This window comes from Macrobrachium nipponense, chromosome 1, assembly GCF_015104395.2.
Source record: "Macrobrachium nipponense isolate FS-2020 chromosome 1, ASM1510439v2, whole genome shotgun sequence".
NCBI lineage: Eukaryota > Metazoa > Arthropoda > Malacostraca > Decapoda > Palaemonidae > Macrobrachium > Macrobrachium nipponense.
The window spans coordinates 183,980,641-183,995,459 of NC_087200.1; the positions used below are offsets into that span (position 1 = coordinate 183,980,641).

The 14,819-nt window shown below is 40.5% G+C and overlaps 1 protein-coding gene across 2 annotated transcripts in view; it reads left to right on the forward strand.

Annotated features, from left to right (window-relative positions):
• The window catches only part of LOC135219907 (dystrophin-related protein 2-like), a 115,932-nt gene that overhangs the window by 40,020 nt on the left and 61,093 nt on the right, over positions 1 to 14,819 (forward strand). For both annotated transcript variants that reach the window (XM_064257108.1, XM_064257109.1), the window contains exon 5: positions 3,266 to 3,394. In XM_064257108.1, the coding sequence (XP_064113178.1) occupies positions 3,266 to 3,394 (129 nt within the window). The remainder of the gene's footprint in view (positions 1 to 3,265; positions 3,395 to 14,819) is intronic.

Genomic DNA, 14,819 nt, shown 5'->3' on the forward strand with positions numbered 1-14,819 from the left:
AAAATGATGGTAATGGTTGCAGGTCCATAATAGTATACAGTAGACCCTTGACTCACGAACACAATCCGTTCCTAGACCTTGGTCGTGTTCCAAATTGTTCGTGACTCGGAGCTAATTTCCCCATAAGGTTTAATGGGAATAATATTAATTGGTTCTCGACCCCTACGAACCAATATATATTATGTATATTTTGCCTTATTTTACACAGATAATGTAAAAGTCAGTGTAAAAAACCTTAATATATCTAATAATATAATTTAAAATGGTAAACTAACACTATAAAAACGTTTGTAAAGTGAACACTTACTATGACTGGCGAGACTTCTGGCTTGACGGACAAGAGAAGAGGAGGGTGGTGGGTGGGGAGGAGGTTATTGTGCGGAAGGAGACCCTCCCCCATCCAGGTCGGGGAGATCTCGTTCCGGAGATTCAACTCTTCTAGGTTTTTTTGGTGAACGTTTAATCACAAACTTATCCAATGTCTGTTGCCTTTTCCTTCCTTGCATAACTTTTCTGAAATGGCTCATTAAATTTTCATTGAGCATATTCACGATCCTGTTCGTAACAATTTTGTCCGGATGATACAATTCAAGGAAGCACTGGACATCATTCCACTTTTCCAATGCGGCTTTTATCACATCACTGCTGACATCTGTAACTTCCTCCCCAGCCTCCTCTTCGTCAGTTGATTGCTCCCGAGCAAGTTGCTCCTGCTGCTCTTTGTGGAGTTGAACAAGTTCGTCCGCAGTCAATCTTCTGAATGTTCAGCGACCAATTCTTCAACATCTTCGTCGTTGACTTGTAGACCCATACTGTTGCCCATGGACACAATTTCTTGCACAATCTCTGCATCGAAGCCCTCAAAGTCACGGACAGTTACGCACTGGGGCCAAAGTTTCCGCCACGCAGAATTTAATGTGCGGTACGTAACTTCAGTCCATGCGTTATCAATGAGGGTTATGCAGTGAAAAACATTAAAGTGCTTCTTCCAAAATTCTTTTAAGGTTAATTTTGTCTCTTCAGTTACACGGAAGCATCTGGAGAAGAGCGCCTTCGTATATAATTTCTTAAAATTGCTAATGACTTGTTGGTCCATGGGCTGGAGAACAGAGGTCGTGTTGGGTGGAAGGAACTTGAACTGAATGAAGTCATGTTCACTGCAGTCAGCCAAGTACGAAGGGTGTGCCGGGGCATTATCCATGATCAGAAGGCACCGCAGGGGTAGCTTGTTCTCTGTTAGGTACTGACTCACGGTCGGCGCAAACACTTCATCAATCCACTCCATAAACAAGTTCCGTGTCACCCATGCTTTTGTATTGGCCCTCCACATTACAGGCAGTCTGGCCTTATTTATGTTGTGCTGCTTAAAGCACGCGGGTTATTTGAATGGTAGACAAGTAGCGGCTTTAGTTTCAAGTCGCCACTTGCGTTTGAGCATAACAAAAGCGTAAGCCTATCCTTCATTGGCTTGTGGCCTGGGAGCGCCTTCTCTTCTTGGGTGATAAATGTCCTGTTGGGCATCTTCTTCCAGAAGAGGCCCGTTTCATCACAATTGAAAATCTGTTGAGCGACGTATCCTTCGGCCTCCACGAACTCGGCAAACTCAGTCACGAATGCCTCAGCAGCAGCCTTGTCTGCGCTAGCAGCCTCACCATGCCTAATTACAGAGTGAATTCCAGTTCTTTTCTTGAAGTTATCAAACCACCCTTTACTAGCCTTAAATCATCTGGCGTGGCACTAGTAGAAGGAGTTTCCTTCAGCAAACTCTGATACACTTGCCGAGCTTTCTCGCAGATGATCGGCTCGTTTACACTATCACCTGCCATCTGTTTCTCATGTACCCACTTCAAAATTATTTTTTCTGCCTCTTCGAGGGTTTGCGATCTCATCTTGGTTAGTACTGTCACTCCCTTCGCAACATTTGCTTCTTTAATGGCATCCTTGTTTTTCAAAATTGTCGAAATTGTCGACTTGGCCATCTTGTACTCACTTGCGATATCGGTCACGCGAACACCACGTTCAAACTTTTCTATAATTTCTTTCTTTATTTCAATGGTTATCTTCCTCTGCACCCTCTTCTCACCATCACTCTGCACTTTCTTACTTTCACCACCACTCTTCACTTTCTTAGGGCCCATTATGAAGAAAATCACAAGTTTTAGCGCAAAAAATGCTAAGCGAATTGACGAACGTCTTGTACACAATGAGATGAGACAAAGAGCGATGCGTGGGTGACGCCGTGCGTGGGCGGCTGGAGGATGGCTGTTCCCATGGCAACTCAAACGCTCTCACGTGTGCTGGGCGATTTCGCGCATTTTTCAAATGTTTGTGTCTAAAAATTAGTTTGTGAAACAAAGTGAATTGTTATTTTCCAGAAATTTCCAGCATTTTTCAAATGTTCATGCCTCAAAATTAGTTCATGACCCAAACAGAATTTTTATTTTCCGCATTTTTTTTTGTTCGTATCTCAAAGTTAGTTCGTAGGTCAAGGGTGAAATTTTACCTATAATTTTGGTCGGGGATCGAGTTGTACGTGGGTCAATGCGTTCGTGAGTCAAGGGTCTACTGTAGCTGTGTGAGAGTTGATGGTTCTTTAATGAATAACTATTTTTCAAACCTCCTTTTGCTAGGTTGAGGATGAACTTAGCACAAGGTGTGAAAGCTATTGTTATTCATTAAAGAACCATCAACTCTAACACAGCTATATTATTGTGGACCTGCAACCAATATAATTTTTATTATAAAAATGCCAGGTTTTCCTTTACAATCAGTTATTTCTTCTTGAGTTAATGTTCATGGGGAAAATTTATGATCTTAGAAGTGCTTAAAAGGAACATGTGAATGAAACTAAAGGACATGTTTAATTTTTGTGTCTTCACCCCTTAAATGTCATACATCCAGTAGAAGGTTGAAGAATTGCGATGCTAGTTGTAGTGGGAAAGGAGTAAACAAAGATTGAAGTCTGTGTTTTGCTTTGAGTGTCCAATTACTAGATTTGATGTCAGAATTGTAGTTCATTGGTCTAGTCACACTTCCTGATACATTGATTGTAAAATCATCATCAAATAATGTAGAAATTATCGAATAATGTATAGTATATATATATGTAATTTCAAGATTATCATAAATCTAAATTTTATTTTTTAGTTGAAATTGTTTGTTTCATTGTATTTCTTAATGGATATCTATGGGTTTATGTTTAAGGACTTTTTTCCATATTAAGGTATCCCTATATTTTTACATATGTGATTTTTTAACCCATTAGGAAACGAACTGGAATGGTACAGGTGTTAGGATGTAAGGTTCTAATGGTGGTGCTGTGTGGGGGCAGACTTCAGGAAAAATATCGTTATCTCTTCTCACAAGTTGCTGACCATAATAACTGTTGCACCAGGTATAGTAAATGTTCTTTTTATAAAAGTAACTTACCAATAAATTATTTAGCTAACGATTATGCTCGCACTACATCTTAAATATAAAAATTCGCGAACAAGTGATTGTTGCAATGTGACTTCATGTTGTCTTGCTTGCTCCTCAATTCAAGTTCGCCGGTTTTTATGATGAAGTCGGTGACATACTCTCTTTGGTTTTTTCCTTTCAACTGTTGCTTCGGCTTGGTTTGATTTACTTCTTTGCGTTTTCCTTGGTTAGGTTAGTTTTTTATTATGTCTTATTCTAATGCTTCCAGCCTTCATTATTGTACTGAAGGCTGCAAGATGCGGTTGACCAAGATTTGTTATGATGCACATACTATGTGCAGCAAGTGTAGGGGACAGGTGTGCATGAAAGATCTTACCTGTGAGGAGTGTAAGGACTAGGATGAGAGTAAGTGGAAGCTTTTGGAATCTTACTTAAATAAGTCAGAGAAGAACAGGATTAGGAAGGCGGCCATTTGTGCCAATAGTATGGTCTCTCTGAGTAGGGGTTCTTCAGACCTAAGGCAATCCAGTCTGGTGCTTCCTTCTACTCCCGGTAACAACCTTTCTCCTATCCTCAGCCCTCTTTCTCTCCCCCTCATACGCCCTGGCTCAGCTCCCACGCTTCTGAACCTGATACCATTGCCAGTCTAGAATCTAGGATTAACAGTTTGATAAAAAGTTTAACGTAGTAGTAAGTTCTTTTTCCAAGTTTTGGGCATTTCTTCGAGTCCTAATGGATAAAGTGGGCAAAGTATGCATTGACAAAGTGCCAGGTGTAGTGCCAATGGAGGAGGTAGTTTCCCACACCTGAGACCCCACTCCTGGGCACACTCCCATCTCTTGTGATCGTGCATCCACCACTGGCTCCCGCACAACCAGTTCGACCCACACCTGTTCCTGCTACTGCTCGTGTCCACCCTGCACCTGTGCCTGCTATGGTTTTGCAACCCTTGGCGCCATCTGCTTCGGGACAGTGTGCCCATCAGCAGTAGACCAAAGCTTCTGAATCGGACTACCCCTCACTTGGCACCACTGAAGAGTCAGCTTGCAGAGATCCTGAGTTATATCAGGAAAGCCCTTCCTGCAGGAGATTCCACCAAGACTGCTGATGACCTCTCCAGTTTCTTCAGAGGTTGAAGAAGACACAGATCAAGACTCGGCTTAACTGACAGCTTAGAAGGCCCTGCTTCATTTTCTCCTGGAGAGTTACCCTGATTTTTTCATACTAGCTACTCCATCTCCTGCCTCCTTGTTCCTGATGTTGAAGACTCAGCTCAAACTCTCACTGTTGGCACCTCTTCCAGGAAAGCCTTGAAAGTGGTTAAGGAGTGGCTCTTGGTGAACAGAGAGTAAGGGAAGGCGATGTTTGTACACCCTCCGTCGCACCTGATAGAGAGAACCTATAGGCCTTATGATGCCAGAAAAGCCTTCGCTTCAGCTAGGGCTTTCTTCTCTTCAGCTGAGTTAGACAACTTCATCAAGAATTTGTTCAAGGTGCTTGAGGCGTTATGTTTCCTGGATTGGACAGTGGACACTATCACTAAGAAGATCGAGAACGCCTCAGGATTAGCTGACTCTTTCTGCAGACCTGCTGAGGGTGCTCTCATATGCAGATAAGGCTGTTCACGATGGTTCGGCAGAACTCGCGTCTCTTCGCCTTCAGGCTCCTGAAGAAGAGGGGCCTTTGGTGTTAGTTTGTTTTGTGAGGGGTTACGCCCTCTCAGAAGTCAGCCTTGCTTTTTTGCACCTCTGGTCCCCGCGCACGTCTTCCTGCAGGACATGGTAGAACAGACTGATTCAAATCTGCAAAAGAAGTCCACCCAGGATCTTCTGACACAGTCTTGATGTCCCAAGTCTTCTTGTCGGCACCCTTTCATCCAAAGTTCATCTCTCCTCCAGCAGTACCCCTTTAGTGGGAAGAGACCCTAGTCTCAACATAGACCTTGCTCTAACCTACACTTCCAATCGAAGTCCCTCAAGAAGCACTCGGCCTCCAAACCTTAACCTAAGAAGTGAGCCAGAAGTTCTTCGTGCCACAGTGAGAGCCAGGCTTCTTGTGTTCTGGGAGAAGTGGGCTTGCAGAGAAGCAGAGCCATTAATCGTCAAGGTATTGAAGGAGGGCTGCTTTATCCCGTTTTCAGAGACCCCTCCTTTAGTTTCTCTCCCATTGCATTGACGGCATACTTGAAAGGCTCAGAAAGGCATATGGCACTTTCAAAGGGAGTGTCCTCCCTCCTTCTGAAGAAGGCCATAGAAGAAGTAGTAGACGTCCAATCTCAGGGATTTTACAATCTCCTGTTTGTAGTTCCTAAGACATCAGGGGGCTGGAGGCTGGTCCTGGAAGTAAGCACCCTCAATCACTTCTTAGCAAAGACCAAGTTCAAGATGGAAACGAGCCAGTCAGTCATGTCTTCCATTCATCCGGGCAATTGGGTGATTACTGTAGATATGCAGGATGCATATTTTCACATCCCTGTTCATCCAACGTCTTGGAAGTACCTCAGGTTCATCTTCCAAGGGAAGGTTTTGGTCTCAGTTCCTCTGCCTCAGCTTCTCCATGGCCCCTCAAGTATTTTCTAGAGTTCTCTCTCTTCTCGCCAGATGGCTTCACCTAGTAAGCATCAACATCAGCCTTTATTTGGACGATTGGCTTCTTTGCTCTCCTTTGAAAGAACAGTGCACGAAGGACCTTCAGACAACACTTCAACACGCCCAAGATTTGGGAATCCTTCTCAATCTCCAGAAGTCCCAGTTGGTTCCATCTCAGGAGATTCTTTATTTGTGGATGATCCTCAACTCTCGGACTTCTCAGGCTTTCCCGTCCCCCAGGAGAGTTGCAGACTGTATTCAGTTAGTTAACAAGTTTCTCTCACATTGCGCTTTGCCTAGCAGTGGATGAGTCTTCTAGGAATTATGTCTTCAATCGAGACCTTTGTTCCATCGGGCAGGCTGCACACGTGAAATCTCCAGTTCTTCCTAAAAGCTAACTGGGACAGGAAGACTCAACTGGACTTGACAGTGTTTCTTATAACTCAGGAGATAAAATCCAACCTCATTTGGTGGCTTCCAGAGACAAGTTTTTCACAAGGGAGATTCCTTCTTCCTCCCAAACCCGGCCTGGATTTTTACTCAGACACCTTGGATTTAGGCTGGGGAGCTCTCCTAGGCACTCTGAAGGTATCCAGGACATGGTCTCCGGAAGAGACGAAGCTCCACATCAGTGTCAAGGAGTTGAAGGCCATTCATCTAGGCCTATGTCATTTCTTCATTTTTTGTTCCCCTCAGTCAGATGTCAAAATAGCTGCTTCTTTGGGCTCACCAGAATCAAGTAACACTCCTCACCCACTTTATTCAGGGGAAATTAAATGTCCTGGTGGATGAGCTGAGCCTTGGGAGACGAGTCCTTCCCACCGAGTGGACTCTGGATGACAAGGTTTGCACTGACCTATGGAGATTGTGGGGCAGACTCTTCAGGGGACCTTCAAGTAACTATGGGTTCAGGAGAACTCTTTTTCATTGCTTAAAGTCAGAGCTCATAATTTGTCACTTTCTGTGATCCTTCAATCAACATTTTGGAAGTGCAAGTCAATTTTTGTGTCATGTTATCTGAAAGAAGTAGAAATAGTGTTTGAAAATTGCAGTACCCTTAGTCTCTTGGCAGTGGCTGGCATGGTGCTGGATGAGGAAGCGTAAGAGAGACACATCTCTATCTCTTTTCCTTGTAATAAGGATGTCGAGTTTTTTGGAGAGCCAGGAGGGTACTTGGTACCTGGAGGACCCACCAGTTTGTTGGTAGGTTAGTAGTTTTTTTATTATTATTAGCATTTGTTGGTTAGTGGCAGATTGTTCTCTGGTCTTGTTGTTTTTTGTTACTGTGCCCAGGGCAAAGGCATATATTCTTTGTATTACATATTGTCAATGGTCAGGCAGCTCCCCGTTGCAAGACTTCCACTGCTGTAGAGGCGACTCCCAGCCTACTGTGTGCCACTACTGAATGAGATGAGCACCACCAGAGGCAGCTTTCCCGCTGTAGCTCTCTTATCAGGTAAGTAGCAACAAACACCGCGTGAGTGTTAACTCTAGGGCTGAGAACTAGAAGGGCCAATGTCATAAAACCATGTTTTCAGAAAAACGCATTAAAAATATTGCTTCCTTTATTGAAATTCAGGTAAGTACAGCAAACGAAGGCTTTTTTTTTTTGGGTGATTGCTTAACTTATAACATTGACCATTATAGCACTGAAACAGATAAATTTCTAGTTTAGTGAAGGTCTTAACTACAATCAGCCATTTTTTGACATTGGCCCTTTTAGTTCTCAGCCCTAGAACTATTCTTCTAGTTCAGCTATATCACTCCTTAGTGCATTTCACTAGTATAGTCCATTCATCCTACTCCCCTTGCAATGTGGGATTCAGTTAAGGAATTACTTGGTAAGTTACTTTTATAAAAATGATATTTTTATAATAAAGTGAAGTTTTATAATATACTAAGCAAGTAATTACTAAATCAGAACCTGCCCTCATTCCCTGTGTTTTTCATGGACTTATGTCGATAAATAAATAAGAATGACACTATTGGCTTTGGGCGCTCACTACTTCCCGTTGCAGTGGGTGGGGCCTGTCACTCCCGCATTGCAACAATCACTTGTTCGCGAATGTTTGAATGTAGGATGCAGTGCGAGCATAATCATTAGCTAAGTAACTATACTTGGTAAGTATATTATAAACTTCATTTTATTATAAAAATATCGTTTCTCAAATTTTTACAATCTTAGATGCATATTATTTTGTAGGAAAAAAAATTGGGAAAGTGCATTATTTTTAACTAAAAATTTATATTTTCAATAATAAACTCATTACTTTTTAATGTCCTATTTCATACTTTATGAAATCCGACATATTGAAATGTAGGAAGAAAAATTATTATGTGGCCCTGATAGCTCAATCCACGTGCATAAGGTTTCTGGTAATTTACTGAATTTCTCTTGTATTTGATATAATCCAGCTGTGACAGGCCTGTTGTGTAGGAAAAGGTGCATGTCTATAGAAAATTATCTATGATTCAACACCAAAACTGAGCTGTTGACCATATGACCTGGTGATAAGGACCAGAGAGACAAATGAGCTTCCAGTAAGATAGGCATAAAGGAACTCCAGGTTCCAAAAGGATCATGGATCAAGGGCTAGGCAGGAACCATGTTAAAAAATTGGAGGAATGTAACCATGGTGATTAGAGAGGTTCTTTGTAACGTCTCTTCGACCCCTAGCTGCAACCCCTTTCATTCCTATACCTCTGTTCATATTCTCTTCCATCTTACTTTCCACCATCTCATAACAATTGTTTCTTCAGTCTTGTTACACCTGTAAAACCTCCTTTACTCTCAGTTTTCCTTTCAGTGCTGAACACATCAACTTCATAATAGGCAGACCAGATATAAGCCTCCCAATAAATAATAAATTCTAGTAAATAAGAAAGGCTGGTAAGGAAAACTATTGAATTATGTAAATACAGCATATCCATATAATATATCAAGGTGCATTTGTGGTTAGATGGTCATACTATATAGAATTGTCATAACTTTTTATTTTTTTAAATGAAGAAACAAGCACATGGTTGTGTACACTGAAGTAAACTGGGGAATTGTAGAACCTTCCCTGAAAAGATTGAACTTAATTGGCAAATTTAGTAGAACTTGTTCTCAGATTTTTAGGCCTGAGTTTATCCAGAAAAAAAATATCCTCTAGAATTAGAGTGTTCATTATATCAATGCATGTATGTTGTTTCACCATGAAATATACAAAGTTTAAATTAAAAAAAGGTTTATGTCAACAAAATATAAAATATTTTATTTGAGATGAATCTTTCCTAATGTTAAATTTAGCTATATCTCCCCGCCGATTAGGCGAGACGACATTCAAAAAAAAAATTGCATGACTTCCCGGATGACTGTCTAGTTTACCTGTTCTCCGCCAGGTGTGTTTCGAATGTTTTAGCTCGTCAGAATTCTCCTTACCGACATTGCGGTTAGGCGATTGTTGGTATTCTTTGAAGTTTTTGCTGTTTTACACCTTTTTATGGTATTGTAATTTCATTTTCCTAGGATATCTTCCACAGGAAGCAAACCAATAACATCTGGCTATGTAGGAATGTTTTTGGTGTAACCAGGATGTTGAGATTGGAAGTTGATCAACATTCAGTTTGTACTTGCAAGGGTACAGAGTGTGATCTTGGAACTACTAGATGTGAAGAATGTAGGGAATTGTTCAGAGAAATTTATGCCTGAATATGTCAGATTTAGGGAAGATGAGAAACTAATAGATTGCGAAAGCAATTAGTTAGGTCAGGACTTAAACCTGTCAGGCTATCCCTACTCAGACTAGGCATTTTGGTAGCCTAGTATTGACTTCCTTTGTAGCTCCACCTTCTGCTCCTCATTCGGTTCAGGAAAAGCATAACGAGAAGTTAGAACATAACATTAAACCCATTTTTAGTTCTAATACAAGTTAAACTGAGTTCTTGACTGGAACGTTCCGAATCCCTCCATAGTGTGCGCTCTTTTTTGCGTTCCCTGTTAGAAGTAAGATGTTGGTGCCCTTGTCTGTACGTAGCCTGAGCCTAGGACTGCCCTGCAACAGTTGGTAATGTCCGCTGCCAGGGAACTGGGTTGGTTCTTGGGACGATGGGGTTCTGTGCCCTCCAATACCTACTTCGCCCTTTTCATGGTCTGAATCTCGTTTAAAGCGTTCACATAAGGACCGTATCGGTAAGCGTTAATGCTCGCTCGGTAGGCGCATTCTGTCGTCTTCTACACCTAGTTTGAGATGTTAGCATGCATAGGTTTAATACTATATAATTTAGGTAAAGACATTTTGGTTTAATACTATATGATTTAGGTAAAGACATTTTATTGAGATGATATTGTATCCGTAGCGAGTTTTACACATTTAGATATGTCGACTCAGTCGACTGTTTATCTCTCTCATGTTTTGGTTATTCTAAATTCTCGTCTGCTACCATATTCCTTTTTCTTCATAATGCTTGTGTTTGTTCTTTACCTGCTTTCTCTTCAGTTATCGGCAAATCTCTTACTCTGCCTTGATTAATGTTTCTCTTTCAAGTCTACACTGTCTGTTGTATCTAAAGTTCTTGCCAAGTTATATTATTCTAGCTTCAGTGCTTTCTAACAGTTTCATATAGGAATTTTTCAAGTATGTACGTTCACTTTCGGATGAGGCAGGAGAGTTGTTGTAACTCCTCTCCCACCGCCTCCCACTTCTGGCGCCTCGTTTTCTTTCCCTCAGTCGACTCATGCAGACATTGTTGACTCGTGTGGGCGCAGTTGACTCGTGTGGGTGTAGTTGACTCGTGCGGTCTTGGCCGGGTCCTGAGTCGCTTAAAGTGTCTTCCTCTCATTGAGTCGTGGTGGATGCAATACATCACTCAGCTGCTGTCACCTCTTATCTACAAGTGTCGCTTTTTGTCGCCAAAGGTTGCGGAGAAAGAGCAATCTTTTAAGCTCTTTTGACTACCTCCTGTCAGCAGCTGTTTCCTCCCATCACCCGCTTGCGGAAGAAGAGTTTGAATGGAGTTGGAGGGACTTGTTCGGGCTGGTCGGCGTTTGTTGCATTATTGGGCCTTGCTGTATCCTCATTTTGTTGAGGAAAGAGGCCACTTACAGAAGATGTCTTAATTGTCTTAGTGTATTTCGGCGCCCTCTAAATATTGGAGAAGAGAACCAACGCTTTCTCCTATTAGAGAGCATTTCGTCGTGTCTTTTAAAGTCGCAGAAAGCTGAAGACCGCCTCTTGGCGCACAAACGCTTATTGGTCCTTTAACCTTGTTTAGTAGGAGGTTCGCTTTCTTTCTCTTTCTTATGGGGAAATGAACTCGATACTGACAGACATACTGATGGAGTTTCAGTCTAGCTTGTTGAGTTATTACCTTTTACATAGCTACGTTGTTTTGTCTCTGCGACTGCTTAGAGAGGTGGAAACCCAAAAGCAATTTTGTGAAGCCAGCTTTAGGGTTTGTCGCTAGCGGGAGTTTTTAGCGAGGAAGACAAGTAACTAATTTCTGATGCTGCAGGTTAATGTTCCCATGCTTATACTCATACAGTTTGGAAGAAGTGAGAATACTTTTGCTTCCTGCCTGATTATGCAGCTCGGTTTAAGGTGATAAGGGATTATCTATTGGTAGTCTTGTTTTATACCTTTCGGGGATAAGTGCAGACTCAGGTTCTGGGATATGGACAAATGCAACCTCCTAACATGCATGGAGATACTTGGGGCCAGTACGTTACATAGTGGAGATGGTGAAGGGCAGTTGTGGTTCTTTTTGGTTGTCATCCACTGGTTTAATCTCCCACTTATAGCTTTCTTTGTCTTCAGCAGGAATCTCTCATAAGTATCTTTTTAGGAGAAGTTTGTATATAGAGGGAATGATGGTCAAAGGGTAATTCTTTAGAATAAGCTCCATAAGTAATTGGAGATATTCTTGGACGTTTGGAGACTGAATAACAGGAAGTGTCTGCCCACATACTTGTTGGTTTTCTAAATATGGTTTTAGTGCCTTTCCAAAGAATGGTGAGACTTTTGGTACACATGCAGGATGTATTCCACTTACCAATACATCCACAGTCATGCAAGTTCCTTCAAGATGTTTTTACAAGAAGGTATTGCTGTTCTGTGCACTTTGTTTGGGTTAATGTGCAGCCCTCTATAAGTTATGTCAGGGACTTGTTGCCCATTGGTGGATAGTGTCAACTTTAGGAGCAAGACACTTCTACTGAGTCAGTGATTCAAGTTGGCCAACTCTGTCAACAGTATTCCAAGACCAAGGACCTGTTGCTTCTTCTGGCCCAATTTCTATGCATTATATTGTTAATTCTCTATATCCCCATTCTTATCTAGTGATGTGGGGATGATACTTAATTATGCATGCTTGTTGGTCAAAGATGAATAGGCATGTGCTGCTTGTAGATTTTAGGCATGAAAGAAACTTCCTATATGGTAAGGGCTTTTCCTTATTAGGAAACATGGCCTCACTGGGGATATTTTCAGATAATCATGCTCAATTAATGTCCAGTTTCAGCATAAGAATTACGAATTACAAATAAAGTTCATTAAATTTGTAAGTAATCCAGAACCAACTTTGGCTCCAGGACTGTAGGAGGGACTCTGTAACCAAGATTTGTCCAATATGTTCTTAAACCTAAGTCCAGGTTTTGGTCTTTTCCCTCTGTCATGCAACACTAACAAAGTTTAACTAGTGTCATTACACTTTCATGCAACATAGAATGGTCAACACTACACTTGGTAAAACTTTTTAGATGTCAGGACAGTGGAAAGACATCAGGATGCTTAACAGGTTTATTCCTGGTCAGAAACTAAGTCTTTGTGGGAAGTTTGCTGCTTTGAGTATGAAACAACATACAGGCGGCCCGCGGTTAATGGCGCAATCACTCAACGGCGAATCGGTTTTACGGCGGTCGTCAAAAATAATCATTAAAAAAATAAGGCATTTTAAAGGTATCTTTACGGCACAAATTTCAGTTAACAGCGCCGCTAGCGCCGTTGTCTAACGAGTTCATACATATGTATAAATGCTGTTCAGACCATAAAGGTTATGCAAATTATATTAACAAATTTTATGGAGAGTTATTATGTAGGTATTAGGGTAAAAAATATGCCTCTGACGCTGTTGTATGCCGAAAATATCGAGTTACATAAGTGCAAATTTAGCTATGGATGTGTCGATTCATAAATGTTCATGCTTTTGTTTAAAATGTGTATGAAAATGTATTACGTGAAAGGCATTTTTATTTCTGTACAGAAATATGATACAAAAGCAGCTTTTGCAACTGCCCTTCACATTATCAAATACAATGTTTTTTCATGTTCTTTCTTGTAAGCCGCCGCCTGCCGCTCTTCCGAAAATATAGATTTAAAAAAAGTGCAAATTAGCGATCGATGTGTCGATTTTATAAATGTTTATGCTTTTATGTTTAAAATTTGTATGAAAATGTGTTATTAACGAAATAGGGTATTTTTATTTCTGTGGCAGAAAATATGATAAAAAGGCAGCTTTTGAAACTGCCCTTCAAGTTATCGACTACGATGTTTTTTTCAAGTTCGTTCTTGTATGCCGCCGTCTGCCGCTCTTCCGAAAATATCGATTTAAAAAAAGTGCAAATTAGTGATCGATGTGTCGATTTTATAAATGTTTATGCTTTTATGTTTAAAATGTGTATGAAAATGTATTACGAATAGGGTATTTTTATTTCTGTGCAGAAATATGATAAAAAGGCAGCTTTTGAAACTCCCCTTCAAGTTATCGACTACGATGTTTTTTTCAAGTTCGTTCTTGTATGCCGCCGTCTGCCGCTCTTCCGAAAATATAGAGTTAAAAAAAAAGTGCGCAAATTTAGCGATCGATGTGTCGATTTTTCAAATGTTTATGCTTTTATGTTTAAAATGTGTATGAAAATACATTGCGTAAAGGTATTTTTATTTTTGTACAGAAATAAGATACAAATTAAGGCAGCCTTTGTAACTACGCTCCACGTTGTCAGGGGATGGTTTTTCATGTTCGTTCTTGTCCGCCAGTTCCGAAAAATGCATTGTGTTATTTTATTAATTATGCATCTTTTCCATAAATCCTTTAAAAAGTTATACATTATTTCACTGTATCCAAGAATATTGTATGTATTCTCATATTATTGTATTTTAAAATACTACGGCAAACTTAAGCCCGTATTCCGCGGAGCGGCCAATGTTGTGGTTTGAAATCAGCTGATGAATACGAGTCTGTTTCACCATAACGCAATTCTGAGTGAATGCTCTTGCTTCTAGTTAGCATAAACGAATATCTATATACTTGACTTATATGAGACAAAGTTATTTTTCCATATACAGCGTGTTTTTAGGTGGAAATATTTATTGAATATGTCTCGTGAATGTGAACTACTATTTTTTTCGTTAACAGATTACGTTGGCGGCATGTTTATTGCGTAAAAAATTACGTGATTCCGTTCGCAATACGTAATCCTTTATATCATCGTAATACGAACTTTACGTTATTTATCTTATATCGGCGTGAAACCAACAGTAAAATGTGTTCTTTCAAGCACAATAGTTTTGATTAAAATGATTTTATCCCAATTTTATCTACAGTTGTGTGATGGCAGACGTTTACTGCAGTTTTATCCTTGTTGCCGATGTACGATAATAGTCATTAGCAGCTTGAACAGTTTTCTCAGCTTCAGTTATAACTAGGTTTAAATTTAACGGTATATTTCCCGATTGATCTTTAATCTTTATTGATCTCTGATCTATAGCGAATAAAGTTATTACATTAAGATATCTCAGTTCTATTCTATACATAACGCCATTTATAACAAAT